General features: G+C 43.4%; 1 protein-coding gene across 3 annotated transcripts in view; it reads left to right on the forward strand.

The window, feature by feature from the left end:
- The window catches only part of XDH (xanthine dehydrogenase), a 60101-nt gene that overhangs the window by 23858 nt on the left and 16945 nt on the right, over positions 1 to 19298 (forward strand). For all 3 annotated transcript variants that reach the window (XM_081068056.1, XM_081068057.1, XM_081068058.1), the window contains 12 exons: positions 1000 to 1109; positions 3243 to 3427; positions 4513 to 4687; positions 6113 to 6196; positions 7645 to 7814; positions 10011 to 10134; positions 11842 to 11961; positions 12417 to 12513; positions 13424 to 13548; positions 14293 to 14426; positions 14834 to 14921; positions 15908 to 15994. In XM_081068056.1, coding sequence (XP_080924182.1) covers positions 1000 to 1109; positions 3243 to 3427; positions 4513 to 4687; positions 6113 to 6196; positions 7645 to 7814; positions 10011 to 10134; positions 11842 to 11961; positions 12417 to 12513; positions 13424 to 13548; positions 14293 to 14426; positions 14834 to 14921; positions 15908 to 15994 — 1499 coding nt within the window. The remainder of the gene's footprint in view (positions 1 to 999; positions 1110 to 3242; positions 3428 to 4512; positions 4688 to 6112; positions 6197 to 7644; positions 7815 to 10010; positions 10135 to 11841; positions 11962 to 12416; positions 12514 to 13423; positions 13549 to 14292; positions 14427 to 14833; positions 14922 to 15907; positions 15995 to 19298) is intronic.

Consider the following 19298-nt stretch of genomic DNA (forward strand, 5'->3'; position numbering starts at 1 on the left):
TTCCATAGCGGCTGCACCAGTCTGCATTCCCACCAACAGTGTATGAGGGTTCCTTTTTCTCCACAGCCTCTCCAACACTTGTTACTATTTGTCTTGTTGATGAAAGCCATTCTGACTGGGGTGAGGTGATATCTCATTGTGGTTTTCATTTGCATTTCTCTAATGATTAGTGATGTTGAGCATTTTTTCATATGTCTGTCACCTCCCCTATGTTTAATGACTTGTTAGGAGAATTCACGGGACTCAGCAGACAGTCATACTCATGGTTGCGACTTATGCTGGAATATACAAAGGAAAATCAGCAAAGGGAAAAGGCATATGGGGCAAAGTCCAGAGGGGGACACAAGCTTCCAGAGTCTTCTCCTAGTGGACTCACACAGGATGCACTTGATTCTCCTAGTAACAGTGACCTTGACCACACATAAGAAGTTTCAGTCTACCAGGGAGGCTCTTTAGAGACTCAGCACCTAGAACTTTGATTGGAGGCTGGTCACATAGCTCTTCTTTGCACATACAAATGCCCAGGAGGAAAGCAGGTGCTCTATACGAACAATGTTGTTTGTAAAAACAGTTTAGGCCCAGTAAGCTATTCTTATCAGGGAATGGTGTGAACCCTTCTGAGAGCCAAGTTCCCAGAGGACAGCCAATGGCCAACCTTGTAAACAGGGCTTTCAGAAGATAGCAGACCTGCTGTGTCTACTCTGCTATCCTCTTTCCAACTTCACATTTAGTGATGTCACTCTGGTTGCTTGCAACTGGCTATCGTGGCAGTATTTATATCACAGAAACTGGTAAATCAGGGTTTTTCCCCCTCAAAGAACTGATTGTTAAATATTCACCAGAAACCACTGTGTAAGGATTTCAGATGGAGGATTGTGGCCCCAGCTGTGCCATCCATTCCTTCTGACTGTGAGCATCAGAGACCAGGATGGAGAAGCCCCCTGGTGGGTTGTCTTATGCTCTCTCACATTGGTCCCTCTTCATCTTGCTTCTGTACAGGTACCAGGAGAACGATTCAGATGGATCACACCTTTTTCCCTGGCTATAGAAAGACCCTGGTCGGTCCAGAGGAGATACTCCTTTCCATCGAGATCCCTTACAGCAGGGAGGTAAATGCTATCCTTGAGTCACTCCTACTCCTGCCAGGCTCCAGACATGGAAACCAGAGTTGACTTCAGGTTGACAACCTTAGCATCTCTCAACTTAAACATTGATGGTCTCGTCTCTGAACTTTGTCTTTGACCAACCATATTCTTCCCTGGACAATGAGGAGTTTCAGGGTAAGGGACACAGGGCATGGTTTCAAGAAGCTAGACAGCTAGATGTGTGATCCTGAGTCATTTCACCTTTCTGAGCCCTAATTTCTTCATCTGTAAAATCAGCAGTGTTGCCTACTGGGCAGGTTATTGTGAGGACTAAAAAAAAAAATTCATCAGGTTCCTGGCAGATGTCAGGAAGCCAGAGGAGATCACCAGCTGGTAGCCAGCAACACAGTGTCAAGAACACACATAGCTCTCGAGTATTTCTGACCAGGTCAGTGGAGACTTGGTTTCATCTGGTGAAGTGTGGGGTTTGCATGCTGAGTGGAGAAGGTGCCTGTAAGTCAGATCCTCACACGCTGACCTTAAGCTTGATGAGGCCTTTATACACTGACCTTGCCCTGGGTTGGCATGGATGAAGACTTTTGCTTCATGAGCAGGTTTTCTGGCTTGTTCAGGCAGATCTTAGTGACTCTGGCTGCTTTGCTTTTGTTCCTTGGGGCCTGTGGTAGCTTCACCTGGCATGGTTCTCTCCTCTCTCAGCAGCTACACATTTCATGATGACCCTTTTAGAAAAGTGGTCAATGAGAGGCTGGGGAACCAGCTATAAGGGTGGTTTGCCAGAACTAATGCTTGAATGAGTGTTTGAAGGCATGTTTTGCCCTTGCTAATTTTGACCTCATTAATGAGAATGCTAATTAAATTAGAGCAATTACATCCCTGACGTGATTTCTTCATGATTTTCTAGCTTGTCCTTATAGACCATTGTGAGCAGTGATTCCCAGAGTATTGTATTTCACAGGTCAGTTAAGAAAAAATAATTTAAATTATGAGGTTGGGAAAGGCAGTAGCAACAGGCACAGTACTGCTTACTGCCTAGTTTTTATTTTGCCAGGCAGGGACATTAACAACAACAAAAAATTCCTAAAAGAAAGATTTCAATACCCCGAACTAGGAAGGATTTTTCAAGAAAGAACAGTTGACGACCTGACACTGACATTTGATGGCCGCCCAGTGAAACATGACTGTGGCCTGGAGCAGTCCTGGAAGTGAGCAGCCGGAACTTCTGCTGCAGAACCAAGTTCAAATTCTGGGCTCATTGCCCCACGGCCTTATTTGACACCAGGAATCTGAAGTAGCTTTATCATCAGGAGGCTCTCTATAGCTTCTTCAAACAAAAGCCTGTGGTCATTTTGGACCTCAGCGGCAGGCCTCATTGTGCTGTCATTTCCTTAAACGTCCTACCTTTGGTGTGAATCAGAATTTGTGGTGCCAGGGTGTATGCAAACCTCAAGTGGAACCTGACACAGAAAGAGCTTGATGTCAGATGGTTCTTACCTGGAAAGTAACTCATGCTCTCTTCCTCTCCCCAAAGACAGTCTAGTCTGGCTTGGACCCAGGGGGAATGTGTGGTCAAAGCATAAAGGCAGTTATGGTCTCACACTAGTGCGATTCTTTCTGTCAGGAGGCAAGATTTCTAACTGTAGGTGATCGACTAGTGGGAGAGACAAGTCAGTTTCTTCTAGGCCACAAGCTGCAGATGTGTTTCAAGCACACTTTGGCATCTCAGTTTTTCTGCTTAAGAGGCAGCCAGGCCAACAGAGGTTTGGGCACAGCCCCTGAGGGGCTGGGTGGGCTCTGAGGCAGGACCGAGGGGGGTCTTGGAGGAGACTTTCTAAAAGCACCCTTCCTCCTCCCAGCTGTTTCTTTGGTGGAGAGCACCTGATTCTCTTTTATCCCTGAGTTTCAGTTTTCCTAACTAACGGGGGAAATCTTGGTATTCCCAGCTGCTGGGAATGTTATGTTGAACTTCTCCTGAAAAGGTGATAGTCTCTTATGCCCTGATCTTTGATTCCTCCCACCAGCTCCTTGCTCACTTGCTCTGGTGTTATCTTCTTACCTCACCTCACATCTTTGTGATTCTGGCTCACCGTTTGCAGTCCTTGCAAAACAGGGAGGCAAACAGGTACCTTTCTTTTTCAGGGCGAGTTTTTCTCAGCATTTAAGCAGGCCTCTCGGAGAGAAGATGACATAGCCAAGGTGACCTGTGGCATGAGAGTCCTATTCGAGCCAGGAACCACACACGTAAAGGAGCTGGCCCTTTGCTATGGCGGAATGGCTGACAGAACCATCTCCGCCTTCAAGACCACTCGGAAGCAGCTGTCACAGTAAGAGCTCACTGCAAAATAAAATTGCTGCTGCTCCAACTACCATATTATTGGTGCTGCTACTACTACTGTGACTACTGGTAGTATTTACTATTGCTACTACTACCACTATTGCTACTGCTATTATCATGGTCACTGCTATTACTACAACTACTGCTGCTGCTAGTAGTATTGCAACTAATAGTATTCCTGCTGTTACACCATTATCATTGCTACTATTGCTGCTATGGTTCCTACTGCTATGATGACTAATATGCAGCCAAAACTGTTATTACTATTGTTACTAATAGTGCTGCTCCTACTACTACCATTACTACGAATAGTAGTATCGCTGCTACTGCTGCTGCTCTGCTACTACTACTTGGAGTATTACCGGTGCTTATGCTATTACTACCACGGCTTCACCCACTACTACTGCCACCACTACTACTACTTGTGTTTCTACCACAACTAGTAGTACTGCATCTGCCACTGCTAGATTACTACTAGTAGTATTGTTGCTGCTCTTACTACTATTGCTCTTGCTAGTACTGCTATTAGTACTGCTACATTATTACTATGGCTACTACTACTACTACTATGGCCACTATACAGCAGCAACGGTACCAAATAGTTCACTGGCACGATCCTGCGTAATTCTTACAATAACCATATTCATCAAATAACGCTTAACTTCAGAGTTCGGCTCCTTGGTTCCAATTCCTGGCTCCATCATTTACCAGATAGATAATACAAGTCAACCATGCCTCAGTTTTCTCACTGGTAAAATGAGTCTAAAATAATTTTTTCTGAATTTTAATTTGATTTAAAAACGATGTTTCATATAAAGTACTTAGGATATTGTAAGGACTCCGTAGATTTAACTGTTATTTTTTGTGGTCCTTTAAAATTGTATCTATTTTTAAATATGAGGAAACCGAGGTCCAAGAAGGTTAAGTAATTTGCCTATAGTGACAAAACCACAAGTATCTGAGCCACATTTGGAACCGAGGTTCATACGACTCTGAGGCCCTGTGCACACCACTCCACACAAATGATTCTGAGGGCTGGAGAGGAGCGCTCTCCCACAACCTGCTCTCTGGCAGTTTCTGGAATGAGAAGCTGCTGCAGGAGGTGTCTGCAGGCCTGGCAGAGGAATTGCAACTGTCCCCCGACGCCCCTGGTGGCATGGTGGAGTTCCGACGCACACTCACCCTCAGCTTCTTCTTCAAGTTCTACCTGACGGTGCTGCAGAAGCTGGGCAGGCAGGATTCTGAAGGTGTAAGTGTAGGCGTCTGGGCAAGGCCCAGGCTCTGCAGCCCTTCTGTGTGGGGATGTGGTCTGGGGGAGCGAGTGCTGTGGACCAGGTGGTAAACTTGCTTCTCTCCTCTGGGCATCCAAGAGAAGAGGAACAAGGACCAGGGTCACAGCCCAGGGAGCCACACGCAGATGGGAGCCGGCTGGGGGGCTGAGAGGCAGAGCACTGGGCTGGGAGTCAGGATGTGGGTTCTTGTCTTCGTTGTGTCATTACCTCACGTGAGAACTTGAATAGTCATGACTGTAAGTCTCAGCTCTAAAATCTGCAAAAGGGGGAGGAGGGTAGACAGGAGGATCCTTCAGCGGTATAGCTGACACGACCATGGTTTTATAGTTAGAATGGGGACGTCGAGTGTGATGGAAACATAAGGTGTTGCTGCTACAGCCAGGGGGAATGTGCTCACTACAAAGGTGTATATTCAGGAGAAGGTGCTGGCTGCGGTGAACCCCAGCTCCTGAGACTGGCTCACCAACAAGCTTTTTATTTTGCGCCTTTATGTGGTAAAGATCACACTAGGCACTAGGGGGCAGCCTAGTGCAGGAGAAAACAGTCAAAAAGGCCAGTCCAGTGTGACAACAGAGGAGCTGGAGCATTGGAGAGCAAAAGGAGAGAAGGCTTCACAGGTGTGGGGGACAGCAGGGCAAAATCCCTCTTTTGAAAACATTCACAATTCTTCTTATTTTCTGAATATAAGGTAATAGAACTTATGTGGAAAACCTAAAAAACAGAATTGCATAAAGAAAATATTTAAATTATTCTACTCTCATGTCTGAGAGAAAACCACAGCTAATATTTTTGCTTATTCCTCTTATCTTTTTCTTACATTTAGCTGCCCATCTGCCTATAATTCTGTTTGCTGTTTATCTCTATCTATCTCTCTGTGTCCATCCTCCCATTCATTGATATATCTATCATCTTCCTTCCTTTTGATCTGATATATCGTTTTCTGAATAGATTTGGGGTCATACTGCATGTAGAGTTTTATCTCCCCCTTGATTCCATTGTATTATATTGTGAACATTTCCTATATTCTTAAATATTTCCCACAGAATTGAGGAGGAAAAGGAAGACTTTTCCAGGAAGGCTGGCAGGAAAGACAGAACAGTATGCATACATTCAGGAAGGAGGGAAGCATTTGGTGTATTGGAGGAACTATGTACCATTCATTATGCATAGTGCAGGGCTGGTGGGAGAGAAATAGAGGCTGAGGTTAAATACTGAACTCTCAGAGCCCATGTTGAGATGTTGAGATAGATCCAACCAGTATGCTAGAAAGAGTGTAAAATGGGGAGATGAGGGAAGCAGTTGTTTTTACCAGTTGGCGACAACCAAGGATGGGATCAATGATAGAAATAGTCATGATCACCTCTGTTATTTTGCTTCCACAGGAGTGTGGTAGACTGGACCCCACCTTCGCCAGCGCCACCTTACTCTTTCAGAAGGACCCTCCTGCTAACGTCCAGGTCTATCAAGTGAGTATCGACGGTACATGGCAAATATCAGGAACCCTGGCGGACATCATCAGATGATGCTGACCATTGGCGAATGACCTTATTGAATTCTTTGTAGGTACTTAATGCTCCTTACTGTTGTGCAGAAGTATCCAGTGAAGAAAATGGGGATTATGTTAATATTAATGAAGCTATTTATCCCCTTATTCATCAAAATTTCTCTCTTGGGATTACTCTCATCTTCACCTTTCCTTAACGAAAAAAATCCTCCCCCCCCATTTTTTCCCTCCTCGGTGGGACTAATGTCAGGAGTTCTCTTGAGCATATAAACAAAACAAAACAAAAACAACTTTCTATCAACAGGAACTTTTTGAGAGGCACTAGATAAAAGGACAGCTTTTCCTAATAATATTTTGGATTTTGTGGGCCATATAGTCTTGTAGCAAGAACTCAGTTCTGTCTTTGTAGCACAAAAGCAGCCAGAGGTAATACGGAAATAAATATGTTGTCTTCCAATAACACTTTATCTATAAAAACAGGCAGTGGGTCAGATTTGACCTGTGGGTTACAATTCATTAATCTCTGCCTTAGAGAGTAGTGGTCCAATGCATAAACTCTGGCCCTGACTGCCAAGACTTGAAACCAAACATTGCTATTTCATAACTGTGTAAGCTTAGACAACTTCCTTACCTTCTCTGTGCCTCTTGGGCATGTTAATTATGTCTATAATGTGGATAATGGTGGCACCTGTATCATTGGATGGTTGTGAGGATGAAATGTGTTAATAAAAGTTAATGGGATAGACAGTTTCTGGTATATAGTAAATATTAGCTATTATTATTATTATTACTTTGAAAAACACATAACCAATTTTTATTATAAAATGAGTACATGTTAGACATTTTGGAAAATACAGAAAAGTGTAAAGAAAATGAAAATCACCCCAAATCCCTATAAATCTAAGAGAAAAATTATTTTATTTTTGTTTTCTTTCCATTTGTATGCCTATATAGACAGAAGGACATATGTGCCTATATGGACATATATTCTTTTCCCGAAGAAATTCAAATCATTTTATACACACACGTTTTATGTCCTGTGTTTACATTAACACGAGCTTGCTTTCCTCTAATTAAAATTTTACTAAAATTAGTGTTTATATTGTATAGTATTCATTCTTCTGTATGAGCGTAGCATATTTATTTACCTGATCTCCTGTGAGTGAACATTTAGTTTACTCGTTTGTTGTTGTTGTTGCTATTCCTGTATATGGTGACACTACAAATATCCTTCTCAATTACTTCTTATGTGCTTTTCTGTTGCGTTTGCCTGTTCCACTCCTGCCTCCTCTAGTCTCACTCCTCAGGTTTACTTTGCCATCAGGCATGAAACTCTCCACGGTTTCCCTGGGCCTGTAGGAGAACAGAGTCCTCCACAGCTCAGCCTGACTGATAACCATGTTGTTCCAGGAGGTGCCCAAGGGTCAGTCTGAGGATGACATGGTGGGCCGGCCCCTACCCCACTTGGCTGCGACCATGCAGGCCTCTGGAGAGGCCGTGTACTGTGATGACATACCTCGCTACGATAATGAACTGTCACTCCGGCTGGTCACCAGCACCCGGGCCCATGCCAAGATCAAGTGAGTGTAGGAAATATCCTCCCAGGGGGTGGCTCTAGGAGGACCCTGCCAGGCACTGGAGGGGCATCGCTCCCAGTCTGGAGGCGAGGTTGGGGATCATCTTAAAACCTCAGTTTGGAGAGAAGCAGGAGAGGTGAAGGCTCAGGGGTACCTGGGAGGGTGAAGGGATGCCTGGTAGAGGTAGGCAGGGCTCAGATTAGCAAAGCCTCGGAGTGCTGAGCAGGGAGATTATACCTGGCCCGAAAAGCAATGAGGAGTTGCTGAAAGCCTTTAGTGGGACTAGCTTAGGTCTGCGTTTTGGATATTGGGCTAAACTTTATTGCAAAGTTTGAGGCAGCATTGAAGGAAAGCATGTGGTCTTGGAGTCTGACGGACCTGGCATTGAATCCCTGCTCCTGTGATAGCAACTGTGACCTTGGCCTGCGTGTTTATGCTCCCGGTTTTCCCGTATGTAGTAGGATGTTTTTGTGAGGGTTAGTGATAGTGTCCACAAAGGACCTATCAGAGAATAGCCACTCGTACCTGCTTGTTGAACTTCAGGAGCCTGAACAGCAGGAATACCACTGCTATAATAATAATGTTAATATTATTATTAATAATAATATTAATATAATATTAATAATACTAGTAACGACAATAACAATGACCTAACGCTTATATGGCACTTAATATTTGCCACAGTCTGGTTTAAGGTATCTTACACATATTGGCTCATTTATTTCTCACAACAACCCTATAGGCAGGTCTTATTGTTCTTCCCATGTTCCAGATGAGGGAACTGAGACACAAATAGGTTAAGTTACTTCCCCAGTCACACAATTAGTAAGTGGCAGAGCTGGAGGTTGAAGCCAGACAGCATTAGCAACAGGGCTATGCTGCTTCTGGATGTTCAGGCCGGAGACTGTGGACTTCGTTTCCTGGTGGGCACTAGACACATACCCGCTGAATAGAATGGCTAAGAGCACCCTCCCTTAGGCCCTGCTTCTGCGTGGATTAGGGATCAGGTTTCCTTATCATTGGTCTTTCCTGGTGGCCACTCCCAGCCTGGAGAAAGTCTCCAGGAATCGTGAAACTCTTCCAGGTCCCTGCACAAAAAATGTTTAAGATGATATGGTTTCAAGTGTGGGGCACATTCGTTTCCCTTTGTCCTTGTCTGGAGCCCTTGTGGGCAGCACCCTGCCCTGCATTGTCTGCACTCCAACAACTTTGCTCCATCTAAGCAATGTCTGAAATGTCTGAGATGTCTGAATGCATGGAGGTGGGGCGCAGGCGGGACTTGGTAGCAACTGTGAGGATCAGGGCTTTCCCTGCTGCACGTACTTGGAGGGAGTGTGGGACAGCTGAAGGACCTGACTTTGGCAGTCTTCGTACCTAACCTCAGTCCTAACCCCAGCTCTGCTGCTCTCTGGCTGGATGACGTTGGACAAGCTATTTGAATCCCCTGAGCTTGAGTTTCCCCAAGTGGGGATAATGACAATGACTTTCTGGTGGCACTGGTGAGGATTAACTGTTTGGAAGTTGGCTGGTACTTCAAAGTGGTTTGCATACCTTTCTCTGAGGTGCCACTGTTCGATTTCCCCACGGGAGCCTGGGCCAGAGTGAGCGGTGCATAGTATAGACTCTTACAATTAAACTCTCCAGGCATTCTCTCTTTGAGGTCCGAATTGCCTGATTCTGGCCAGTGTGCCTCGCCCTCTGAGGTAGCTCCATGGATGTGGGGAGAGAAATTTGACTGTGTGATGATGTTCAGGGCCCTTGGATCAGTGGTACGTCAAGGGCCCTAATGTGCTTATTCCGGATGGGTATTAGCTGTGATGTGGGTTAGCCAGCATTTAGAATTGCTATTCACTATGATTTGGTTCCTTGGTACTTGGACACAGGGAATAGTATTAGGTCAATGAGGCCAGGCCTGTCCTATTCATCTTATATCTCCAGCAGGACTCAGCACAGTGGCCTTCACATGGTAAGCATTTAATCAACACTAGAATAGAATAGAATAGAGTAGAGTAGAGCAGAGCAGAGCAGAGCAGAGCAGAGCAGAGCAGAGTAGAGTAGAATAGAGTAGAATAGAATGTAGAGAAGGTAGGAATTTAGGATGGAGGAAAAACTGTCAAAATGAGAACAAGGTTATCCAGTTAGAAAAGATCTTCCACTTCAGTTTTCCTGCCTGGTCCCTCACACTGCTTGTTCTCGCAGGTCCATTGATATTTCAGAAGCTCAGAAGGTACCAGGATTTGTTTGCTTTATCTCCGCTGATGATGTTCCCGGGAGTAACAAAACTGGAATTTTTAATGATGAAACCGTCTTTGCAAAGGATAAGGTATTTCTTGGATTTTTAACATGTGACGTTAGTGGAATGAGCATTTAAGTTTTAATTTGTGCTCATTCCTCCAAATCCCTAATCTTGAAAACTTATACATTTGCACATACTGTGGCCATTATCCGATTGGCCAGTTCAAGACAATCAGGAAAGTGGTGCAATATGTCTGGTAGCACTTTTAGTTTTAACCTAATGTTTACCTGTTTATTTAATTGATGGCTACTGTTTGTACATAGAAGAATGACTCCATGCCAAAGTGGCATTAAGAAAATGATGGTGATTGTATCAGTACAAACAATCTGGTTCTAAAGGGTAGAATTTAGGCTCCTTTGTTAAAATAAAAATTCATTAAACAAGCTAACCAGAATAGAAATCACAGCACCACCATGTATATACTGATAATTCACTTTTATGAAAGTTCATTTATTGATTTCAACTATACGTGGAGTTCTTCTCCCACCCTCACCAAAAAAAACTTCATAACATTCAAGACAGCTGCTACAAAAATCCCTATACTTATAGGATAGTTCTCAGACAGTCACTTTATAATTCCAATGCTGATCAAATGTTGCAAATTATAAGTGGGTCGGTGTTACTGAAGGGCAAATTTACCTTATTACTGATGAAAAAATAAAGGAGAGAATGAAAAACTACAGCCTCGTGATACAAGAACTCCAAAAGGAGATCATTTGATAGAAAACAAATTGCTTTACAAACTTCAAGAGCCCCTGGGAGGTTTGCTAGCATTATGGTTAGTGAGAATCATCGAAGTTCAACAACCACCACACTAACCAATGAATTAAGTCAATAACTAAACTGGTCCTCAAGAAAAAATGATCACAGACAGCCATGTTAAGTATTGGTTCCTATTTTCAGAAACCTCATATTCCAAAATAATAAGTTGGATAAATATTTTGTTGTTTATTTTGGGGGGATATTGGAAGAAAATTATCTCTGAAGGAGATTCATTAAGATTGATAAGAACTGAATTATTAAATGAAAAGTAAACAGTAATCATTCTATAAATCTAACCAAAAAACTAGTTTATGGGTCATCATCAAGTCTAAGAACCAGCATTTAGAAACTACAGCTTCTGGGCATCTAGATGAATATAAGATGTGATTGCTGCCTTTGAGAATCTTTTGGTATAAAACTGGGAAACAGAAGATAAAAGAAAGTGGAATGGTAGAAAGAAAATGAAACTGAGAGTCAGAACCTAAGTTTTAATCAGAGTCTAGTAACAAGCCATTTGTGATCTTGATGTCTGTGTCTCCATCTTTTCAAATGAAGAACAAGCGTGTTGGAGTAGATCCACTTGACAGATACACTTCATACTGCCATACCTCCCATTCTGCTGCTCATGGCAGACAGTACTAATCAATCACTACATTCTAACCTGGGCTGCTGCTCAACAGGATGTCAGTACTAAATTATCAGAATTGGCCCTTGAGATTAAAGCGAGTCGGCATCCTGATACTAGTCATCTCTAAGTCCCATTCCAGTTCTACTGATTCTAAACACTTATGAAGAAGCACTTATCCCCAAATAGGAGGATAAGGAAATGAAAAGGCTCCAGGGCATCCCTAAAGTGTGCCTTAACAGGAAATTGTGGGGGCAGGGATTTCCTTTGCCTTTTTTAACAGCCCAAAATAACTGGCTTCATGAAGAACTTGGCCATGTTCTTCAACAGTTTGGCTCTGCTCCTAGGTAACTTGTGTTGGGCACATCATTGGTGCTGTGGTCACCGACACCCCAGAACACGCACAGAGAGCTGCTCAAGGGGTGAAAATCACCTATGAAGACCTTCCGGCCATTATCACCATTGAGGTAACTGGAATGAGTGTACCGCATGTAGAGATGAGTGAGCTCCCTGTCTGTAGAGGCAGCATGATTAGCATCCTCTAGAGAGATTTGAGCCACAGGTGGGATTTTACTAGATAGTTTCAAATTCTCTTCCTGGGATAGTGTGGTTCTATGAAACCTTTCCCGTTATGTCCACTGACGGCCACACCGAGTCCCTCCTTCCCAGGTTCAGCTCCACTTGGGTCCTTGAGGGATTCGTTGCTTTTCCTGGACATCTAAGGTTGTCCACCTTGGTCTGAGCAAATGGAGGAATATGACTTTCTGGGCTGCACTTGAGCTTATTTTAAGTCTGTACAAGAAGCTTGTAGAGATGCCTGAGTGAGGAGAGGCAACAATTCATGGAGCTTCTCTTCCCTCAATTGGAAACCACTTTCTTCCCTGTGGAACTCAAGTTACTGAAGCTTCTTTTTGATCCTTAGGATGCTATAAAAAACAACTCCTTTTATGGACATGAGATGAAGATTGAGAAAGGAGACCTCAAGAAGGGGTTTTCGGAAGCAGATAACGTTGTTTCAGGTATAGCTAGGTATAGCTACACCACACAGTAATGGGGATGGGCCAGCCCTGGTTTATGAATGAAATTTAAGAGCTGTACCTTGAGGCCTGGGGCAGCCATGATTTCCGATAATTTCCTACAGAAGCGTTCCTCTGGCATTTATAACAAAATAGTAGACAGTTGTCTGGGCAGGAATTTCGTCATCTTCATCTCCACTCTCCTAACTCTAGGCTGGATAAGCCTGAATGAGTCTAGACAGATTATAGTGTGTCAGATTTGGAAGACTGTCCAGGGAAGATAACGGCCACTGCGGCCTGGTCAGCCGTGGCTCTTCTAGGCCTCTAACCACTTGGACTGCTGGCCCTTCCTGCCCGCCTGAAGGTAGTCCTCATGCACCGTCAGCTAATGCGCCCCCTACCAGCCCCTTGTCCCCCACCCCCCGCATTGTGAAACTGGGTGCTTAGCTCTTAGCCCAGGGCAAGGCTGCTGATGAGACCCCGTGTGGAATAGTTTCCTACCCTGACTGTTGTGCATCACTAAGTCACTAGGAAGCTCACTTGCCACACGCCTGATAGCTTTAGCTCTGACCGATTGTGTTAGCTTTTCAGTCGCATTTGTTAATTCTTTTTACCTTTTCCAACATTTTACAGTACTACTTTGAATATCTTTGATTTCCACTGGCTGCAGTGAGAAGAGAGCTCCGTGCCCAGTGCATTTCAGTGTCATTCTAGTTTCTTTGTAGGGGTGGGAGGCTCAGCTCCCAGATGGCTAAGACATTGAGACCCTCTTTTACCCCCATTGGGGAATCTAGAGGCGACCTGTGAGCAGTTGGTTCCTGCCCAGGGCACTGAGAGAGTACACGCTCTCCTTAAGCCACCTCACCCCTTCTGCAGCAGCAGGCTCACTGTTGGGGGTCTTCTTGCTTCCCAGGTGAGTTGTACATTGGCGGTCAAGAGCACTTCTACCTAGAGACTCACTGCACCATCGCTGTCCCAAAAGGCGAGGCAGGGGAGATGGAGCTTTTTGTGTCCACACAGAACACCATGAAGACCCAAGTAGGTGTCTTGTGGGTCAGCTCAGGAGCCTGGGGAAGGCACCAGGGTGGAACTGGTAGACTGAGAGTGGGAGTATGGGAAATGGGACGAGGAAGAGCTGGGCTGGTCCAGAAGGGGATTTGATGGTAGTGGTCCTGGACCCAGAGCTTGTTACGTAATCTTTCTCTTCTATAAAATTGGGCCTGGTAGGATTTTTGTAATGATTGGATGAGTTTTAATACTTGGAAAGAGACTAGTAAGTGTTAGCTATTATGCTTCTAGGGCTATATAGCCTTGATCAAAACATATCCAGCTTCAGTCTCCTCATCTGTAGCATGAAGGGCTTGGGTAAGTGATAGCCATATGGACCACTGAATTATCCACAGTACCTCAAATATTCCCCATTTCTCTGCTTCCTATAATGTGACAGTGTGACAGCACTTTTGGCAGCTGGTCCTACCCTCATGACCCACCAGTTCCTGGCCAAGTAGAATGAGTTTTGGCTCTGAAAGTATGCTGGGACCAGCTGCTTGCCCCTCTGTTTAAAAACAAGTGTCTGATTTTAGTCTGTGGTGACTGATGAGAGCTGGACCCCAGCACTCCTATCCGAGAGCTGCACTGGGAGGACAGGGGGATTCTGAAATCTCAGAATTCACGTGGTAATCAGGCCTGTACATATTAGGTAGGCTCTGGGTCAGACCTAAAGTCTGTCCAAATGATACATTCAGGGTAAATGTTTTCTTGTTTGTTTGTTTTTTCACACAGAGCTTTGTTGCAAACATGTTGGGGGTTCCAGCAAACCGGATTGTGGTCCGAGTGAAGAGAATGGGAGGCGGCTTTGGAGGGAAGGAGACCCGGAGCACCGTGGTGTCTACGGCTGTGGCCTTGGCTGCATACAAGTGAGTCCTCCCAGTGGGCTCTGGGAGGAAGAATGGGAAGAATATGGCTACCTCTGCTAGGGAGTCTTTCTGGATTCCCCCGTTTAGCAGTTAGATTCCCTTTGCTTTGCATTTTCACAGCTTTCTGTTTTTAGAACTTTTGGGTATTGGGGTGAGGGTAACAGCGCGTGGTTCTTTGTGTTCTGATACATGCATCCACATCTTATCTCCCTTACCTGGCTGTGAGGGCCCCGAGGACAAGGACACGTCTCATTTCCTGTATTCCCCACCTTGTCCAGCCCAGTGCAGGTCTGCTCAGTGCCCCAGTGAGCAAAAGAAAGTTTTCCTGCTGTTTTCATCTCTGAGACTCACAGGGCAGGGCTGCTGTGGAGACCCCCAGGTTTCTGACCCTCTGGTGCCTCCCTCAGGACTGGCCGCCCTGTTCGCTGCATGCTGGATCGTGACGAGGACATGCTGATAACTGGTGGCAGACATCCCTTCTTGGCCAGATACAAGGTTCCAGATGTCGGGGGCTGTGACTGGGCGGGCGGTGCCATCTCATAGGAAATCCTGGGATGTACTGTGACTTTTCTCATGACTATCTGTAGAAGTTCAAAGGAGAAATAGCAAGGGGAGTAATTCAAATTGGCCAACAGCAACATAGAGAGGTTATGTTGGGGGAGGCTGGCAGGCCACATCCCAAGCAATGTCACAGGCTGGTGTTCACATGTTTTGTGAATTTGCGGTTTCCAAATCTGGTCTTTATCCACTGAGGCTCAGAAACATTTGTCAGCTTACCTAGGGTAAAGCCTGAATGCAGGGTGGCCAAATGTTAACATGTTCATGGCCTGGTGTAAAATTCAGAATGGCTGCTTAGTAATTCTTAATGAGAAATAAAACTTCCAAGGGCCTGGATAGGTACAAGTAGGTTAGGCACCTGCTCTGCCAGACCACATGTGGCTGGGTACTGCTCCCTTTCCCTGTAAGACAGGCCCTCATCTGGGCTCCTATGGATGGCCAGTTTTTGTTCTGACCACGTATCCCATTCCCCTACACACCAGTATAACCTTGCAGGTCTCAGTCTAGTTCTATACAGCTGCGAGGTTCTCTTTCCACAAGCTGGTTAAAAGCTGTGAGAGGAGACTCTAGTCTTTTTCCTAGTTTCTCTTCTCACTCTCCCTTCATGCCCTATCATGACCAATATTCTCTTTTCTACTTCCTTAGTCTCTCTGGTAGAACGAGAAGCCAGGAGTAGGTAGAAAGAATGAGGAGAGTGGGGGAAGGTGTGTCCAGGGTTGAAGAGCTAAACGTATGTCACGGGAGAGATGTTAGTTCCTTTCTCCTTCACCCATTTAGTGCTGGTGATCTCTTACGTTCACTTTTTTGTTTTCATGGTGTGATGTCTTGCTCTTTCTGTTTCCTCCAAGTAGTTTAAGTGGGAGGAAGAGTTAGAGATAGACAGAGGTAGGGGACTGTTGAGAAATCACTCTCCTTCTCGCCAGGTTGGCTTCATGAAGACGGGGATGATTGTGGCTCTGGAGGTGAATCACTACAGCAATGCTGGGAATACAATGGATCTCTCTGGGAGTGTAAGTAGACCCACCCTCTGCCTCTGGGGTGACAGAGAGGTCAAGGGCATGCCCCACAGCTTGTTCACACTGGCAGGTACAAGCCTCCTAATTAGTCTCCACCTTCAAGTTCTCCGTCCTTGGTTCATCTCTAAAGCACAGAGATGATCATACGGCATTTCTGTTTATAAACTCATCCTTCTTGTGCAAGATATTTTAATAAGAAAGCCAAGTTCATACAAATCTTTATGTACAGTATGGTGACGTATGTAATATTAATTTGCATGTGTGTGTGCACGTGTGTATAACGCTATACATGGAGAAAGTCTGAAAGAACATACACCAAACAACGATGGATGTGTGAAGGGAGACACACATTATTGTTTTCTACATTACACATTTCTGTGATGTTTGTGTTTTAAATAATGAGTTGAATTACTTTTTAAAAACAATTTTATTGAAGTGTAGTTTACATACCATAAAGTTCACCCATTTGAATTATATAATTTAATGCTGTTTTGTAAATTTAAAGTCACGCAACCATTATCACAATCTAGTGTTTGGACATTTCCGTCACCCCCAAATGATCTGTTATTCCCATATGTAGTCACTCTTGTTCCCATCCACCAGGCTCAGACACTCATCTACTTTCAGTCTTTATAGATTTTCCTTTTCATATAATTAAAATCATATACTATAAAGTCTCGTGTGTCTGGCTTTTTTTCTCTCAGAATAATATTTTTGAGTTTCATTCGTGTTATAGCATGAGTCATTCCTTTATTTTTTTATTGATGAATAATAGTTCATAGTATAGATAGACCATATTGTTTCTGTTCACCACTTGATGGACACTTGGGTTATTTACAGTTTTTAGCTATTATAGATAATACTGTTTTGAATATTCTCATATGAGTCTTGTGTAGACATATATTTTTGTCAATTTTGAGAATTACCAAAGTTACCTTGGTGGTACTATTATACTTTTAAAGTTTTTAAATCATAAGTTTATAACCATACTAGTTTCATATGCATAAATTCTTGAGGTTAAAAAAAAAAGTCAACCATATAGGGAAAAGCAGAAGTTCCCCATACCCCTACCTCCACCCTCTCTCTGCTAAGGGCTCTCTAATTGGCTCAGTTAGGGAACTTCACACTTCAGATATAGTGTAAAAACTGTTCAAAAAAGGAAACACTTTTGGTGTTCTCACCATTTATACTTGCTTCTTAGTGTTGTAGGAAAAACCAGGTTGAAAAAGTTATAGTGTTTGTCCTCAAAGATCTTACACGGTTTTAAATTCAATCCAACAAATATTTATTGAATGCCTACTGTGGCAACAGAAGGAAGAACATGGAAGTTCACAGAATGGTAGAGGAGACAGTTAGTAAAAGTCAAAAGGAAATAGAACTAAAAATTGACATAGTACTAAGGGAAAGCAAAAAGGGAATTAATTGAGACTTATAAAAATCGTCTAGGTTGACTAAGACTGAAATAATTGAAGACACAAAAGCAGCCTGTGGAAAAGACAAACTGTACTTGCAGAAGTAAGATAAAACCAAAGTGAAACAACAAAATAAAAACTACCATCTATTACACCAGAGGGATGAGTTATTACACCTTAAAGAAAGAACAGTATGCTATAAAAATGGAACAGAGAATAGAAACGAACTAAAGTGAATTAAAACTGAAAACAAAAGGTTTGAAAGAAACTTGAGGAGCTCTTCCAAAAAGAAGAAATTACAAAAAAAAAAAAAATGAAATAAAAAAATAAAATAAAATAATTGAGGTCCAGTCTAGAAGTCTGGAAGATCCATACGATAAAAGTTTCAAAGAAAGAATGGAAAAAAGGGAAAGGAAGGCAACTCAAGAAGTAGTTTATTATTATTCAGCTTCAGGTGGACACTGCAGTGTTCAGGCACCTACACCGTCCATGAATAATGAATGTCAACTATAATTTTATATATTTTATATACATATATATATATATATATATATATATATATATATATATATACACACACATATATATATAGTCACAGGATGTGGAGTACAGCATAAGGAATAGAGTCAGTGGAACTGTAGCAGCTATATACGATGTCAGAGGGGCAGTAGATTGGGGGAGGAGAGTTATCACTTTGTGAGGAGTATAAATGATAAATGTCTAACTATTACATTGTTTTGTACACCTGAAACTAATTAAAAACAAAGAACTCATTCATAAAAATTTCCCAAAATGATGGCATACATTTTTAAAAAAAGATTTTATTGGGGAAGAGGAACAGGACTTTTATTGGGGGTACGGTGTGTTCTTCCAGGACTTTTTTTTCCAAGTCAAGTTGTTGTCCTTTCAGTCTTAGTTGTGGAGGGCGCAGCTCAGTTCTAGGTCCAGTTGCCAGTTGCTAGTTGCAGGGGGCGCAGCCCACCATCCCTTGCGGGACTTGAGGAATCCAACTGGCAACCTTGTGGTTGAGAGCCTGTGCTCCAACGAACTGAGCCATCCGGGAGGCAGCTCAGCTCCAGGTGCCGTGTTCAATCTTAGTTGCAGGGGGCGGGGCCCACCATCCCTTGCGGGACTCAAGGAATTGAACTGACAACCTTGTGGTTGAGAGCCCACTGGCCCCTGTGGGAACCGAACCGGCAGCCTTTGGAGTTAGGAAGATGGAGTTCTAACTGCCTGAGCCACTGGGCCGGCCCGATGGCATACATTTTTAAGTTGACTTAGTAATAACTGCATAGAAAACTGAGCCAATGAAAAAATAAAGACAATTATTAACTCCAGGGGGAAAATGTTATCAAGCAAGAGAGAAATAATCATAGTATGACTACATGATTCAGCTGTGAGTAATGTTTATAGATAATAACATTAAACTGACTATTGATCAGATCAAAATATAACCTTAGGGGAAGGATGAATGATAGAAAGCTGGTATGTATTCAGGGAAAGGGGTTAGGTGGGAAATAAATTCTAAAAGTCTAAAACTGAAAAAGTCATAAAGCGGCAGTATATGCAAATTTATTTGGAGCCCAGAAGTGAATGTAATTAGCTGATAAAAAATAAGCGATGAGAATTGTAAATGGTTGTTTCTGGGGATGGGAGGAAGGAAAGTGGAGGGGCTACTGTTCTGCATAACGTGACTTATGGAAGTATTTGACTCTTTCAAATATTTGCAGTACAAATTTAATGGGAATAAAAACTACTTTAAAATTAATTAACAAAATAACCAATTTTTTAAAAGAGGCAAATGATCAATGTCACGTAGAGGGTCTGAGAAGGACTTCTCCACGGAGAAATGGGGGTTTTAGCAGGTGGATAGGTGAGGAGGGGTA

This window comes from Rhinolophus hipposideros (assembly GCF_964194185.1).
Source record: "Rhinolophus hipposideros genome assembly, chromosome: 12".
Classification (NCBI taxonomy): Eukaryota; Metazoa; Chordata; class Mammalia; order Chiroptera; family Rhinolophidae; genus Rhinolophus; species Rhinolophus hipposideros.